Source organism: Priapulus caudatus, unplaced genomic scaffold, assembly GCF_000485595.1.
Source record: "Priapulus caudatus unplaced genomic scaffold, Priapulus_caudatus-5.0.1 Scaffold253, whole genome shotgun sequence".
NCBI classification, from domain to species: Eukaryota; Metazoa; Priapulida; class Priapulimorpha; order Priapulimorphida; family Priapulidae; genus Priapulus; species Priapulus caudatus.
In genome coordinates, this window is record NW_014577314.1 from 334,932 (window position 1) to 338,484 (window position 3,553).

General features: G+C 46.8%; 1 protein-coding gene across 1 annotated transcript in view; it reads left to right on the forward strand.

The window, feature by feature from the left end:
* Positions 1 to 991: 991 nt before the first annotated feature.
* LOC106808094 (latent-transforming growth factor beta-binding protein 1-like) overlaps positions 992 to 3,553 on the forward strand; it is an 11,607-nt gene continuing 9,045 nt past the window's right edge. Inside the window, exons 1-5 of the mRNA XM_014810660.1 lie at positions 992 to 1,238; positions 1,585 to 1,713; positions 2,053 to 2,178; positions 2,506 to 2,628; positions 3,251 to 3,373. Coding sequence (XP_014666146.1) covers positions 992 to 1,238; positions 1,585 to 1,713; positions 2,053 to 2,178; positions 2,506 to 2,628; positions 3,251 to 3,373 — 748 coding nt within the window. The remainder of the gene's footprint in view (positions 1,239 to 1,584; positions 1,714 to 2,052; positions 2,179 to 2,505; positions 2,629 to 3,250; positions 3,374 to 3,553) is intronic.

The window sequence follows — 3,553 nt, forward strand, 5'->3', positions numbered from 1 at the left end:
CCTCGTTTCCGCCTCCCCCTCGTTACGATGTGACGCGACATGTAACGACGTGTCGTTAATTTTTTTTTTTTTTATTATGGATAGATGATGGAGAGTGCCAGCCAAGGACTCCGGCACGTGTAAACGAACTGACGCGGCGTCTGTAGAAACACGACGGCTCGTACGGATTGCGCCTGCGTCACCGGTTACCTAGGCGACGGCGGTCAGTGTGACGCCGTGCAGTGTGCGTGGCGCGCATGCGTAGTGTTGCTGGGAACTGTGTTCATGCGTGCGTCTCGTTTTTTTCATTTGCTCGTTCGCTCGCTCGTAGCTTCATTCTTCTCGTTCGTTTGTTCGTAAATCATTCACGCATTTATAACTTGTAACAATTACGATAACGAATTGTATATAGAAGGAGCATAATACGTCCTATAACTCTAATAGTCTATACCCATTTATCGACCATTAATCGCGGGTGATAAGTAATTACTGCTAGTATTAATATAAAGAATTAGTTACGAGCGCTGTGTGTCTATATCAGCCTGAATCTGTCCGCCATATTAGTCTCTACACTACCCCCTAATACCAGATAGCCAGCTAACAGTTTAGCATTTATCAGGACAGTGCGCCTTGAGCCAAGAATGATATATTCCGATACTGCGATGTCGCTGGACATCGGTGTTTCACTAAGCATTTATTCAGATTTAGTGGACGCCGATTTTGTCTTTCTACGATCTCTCTTTCTCTCTCTCTCTCTCTCCTCTCTCTCTCTCTCCTCTCTCTCTCTCTCTCTCTCTGTCTGTCTCTCTCTGTCTCACTCTCTCACTATCTCTCTCTCACTCACTCACTTTCTCTCTGTGTCTCTCTGTCTCACTCTCTCTCTCACTCACTCTCTCTCTCTCTCTCTCTCTCTCTCTCTCTCTCTCTCTCTCTCTCTCTGTCTCTCTCTGTCTCTCTCTCTCTCTCTCCCTCCCTCTCTCTTTCTTTCACTCATTCTCTCTCACACACAGATATGGATGAATGCATTGATGGAACCGACAGCTGCAGCTTGCGCGCCACCTGCACCAACCTCGTCGGCTCGTTCGCCTGCGACTGTCTCGTCGGCTACAGCGGCGACGGCATCACGTGCAGCGACGTCAACGAGTGCGCCACCGCCGCCGACGAGTGCCACGAGAGGGCGCTGTGCACGAATACGGTCGGCGGCTTCGACTGCGCATGTGAGGAGGGCTACGCCGGGGATGGCATCGACAGATGTTTGGGTGAGTGCGATTGCGTTGACGGAGGTGGCTGGCTAAACGACGACACTCTCTGCCGGGTCCCCCGCGTACCTAGCATCTCAACATGGCGGTTCGGGCGCCATTTTCAACCGTGATCTTTTACGGACATCGTGCTAATATGAAAATACGTGGGTTTAGGTTCGGAGATGCGGAGTTAATATTAACGTTACAGTACCGTCAACTAAGTTTAAGTTTAGCCAATCACGCCGTCATCAATTATCGATCAAAGTTCGATTATCATCCGAGGACGTGTGCTGCGCGTCTGCTATATCACGTGACGATGCGAACACGTGATTGCCGGAAGTGACGTTCGCGTTACCTCTTGCAGACGTCGACGAGTGCGCGAACGACGCCGACAACAGTTGCCATGACAACGCGATGTGCAGCAATACGGATGGTTCGTACGCGTGTGAATGCATAGACGGCTATGAGGGAGACGGGACCGCCAACTGCGCAGGTAACCATGGCAACGGGGTACATGAAGATAGCTTACGACACAACAACGACAAATGCCATTTAAAATGTCTCCTAAACTATATATATATATATATATCAGGAATATTTAATAAACGTTGTCTAGTCATTTATGTTGGTGATATATCGCACATAGTCATGCATATAAGCAACGTGTGGAGCCATGATACTAAATTATATTACGTCACGTAATGTATGGACGCACTATATGTGCAGGCTACACACCCTGCATCGCTGCAAGAATCTAATGTACATCTGTGTGTATGTATGTACATCTGTGTGCCTGGCTGTACATCTGTGGGTCTGTCTGCTGCTGATACAGATTTGGACGAGTGCTCGAGGCGAGCCGACAACTGTCACAGTCGCGCGCGATGCACCAACGACGTCGGCAGCTTCCTATGCACGTGCGACGACGGATGGCGAGGCGACGGCGTACGGGAATGTATCGGTAAGCAGACCAACGGTAGAATCTATACGATACATTGCCGTACATTCGGATACGGACGACTGTGCTGAAATACATGGCACCGGAGTGATAGATTCCGATAGATTAAAAGAGTCGACGTAATGTATACGTTATAGAATTATATATATATATCTTTTATATATATATATATATATCCTAACATATATCCTTCAATACAATCCAAATAATCCAAACATAATCCGTCATGTAAAACTCATGCAACCTAGAATACTGACACGGTTAGAATCATTGTGTTTTCCCCACTAGAATCATCGCATCATCGGCAATCCGCCATCTTGTTTTCGGCAGATTATGACGAGTGTGCTCAGAATCGAGACAGCTGCTCCAGGGACGCCGATTGTGAGAACACGGACGGCAGCTTCGCCTGCTTATGTCTCGAAGGCTTCACCGGCGACGGTCTAGTCTGCGACGGTACGTGTCGTCGCCATAGCAACAACGCCCGCCGCGCGCGAGCTAGTCCCAATGTACGAGCTACGGTGGCGCCTCCACGTTGATCGTGGGTAGCTGTGACATCGGTGTGACGTCACGGGCTTGCGACGTCCGCGTGTTTTACGTGCTTAGCTGGTTAGGTGCTTAGATGAATGTTGATGTGAGGTCACTCACCTCCCAGCGATGCTCAAATAGCACACCTCCATCCATCCACTCCATCTCCACTCCATCTCATCATTACCGCGTTGCTATTGGAATTACAATATTAATACGATTATAATAATTACTTGAGTAGTTATAATAATAATAATAATTATTATTATTATTATAATAAATATTGTTATACTTATTATTATTATTATTATTATTATTATTATTATTATTATCATCATCATCATCAGCACCACCACAACCAGCAACAGTAACCTGATGTTTGCGTATACCTATATTTACCTATATCTATACTTTTGTTTGCGTTACCCTATGTTTGCGTTCGCAAGCGGTCGCAACTATCTATTACAACTAACTATTATAACTAATAACCATTACAACTAATTAACTAACTAACTAACTAACTAACGTGTGCGTTCATTTTCTCTCGCAGACGTGAATGAATGTATCGACGGATCGAACACGTGCCATAAGAACGCCGTCTGCGCTAACTCGGTCGGCGGATACGACTGCGAGTGTGTCGTCGGCTACGCTGGCGACGGCATCGACTGCATAGGTGCGGGAGAGCTATCTGTCTGTCTGTATGTCTGTCTGTATGTCTGTCTGTCTGTCTGTCTGTCTGTCTGTCTGTCTGTCTGTCTGTCTGTCTATCTGTCTGTCTGTCTGTCTGTCTGTCTGTCTGTCTGTCTGTCTGTCTGTCTGTCTGTCTGTCTGTATGTATGTATGTATGTATGTA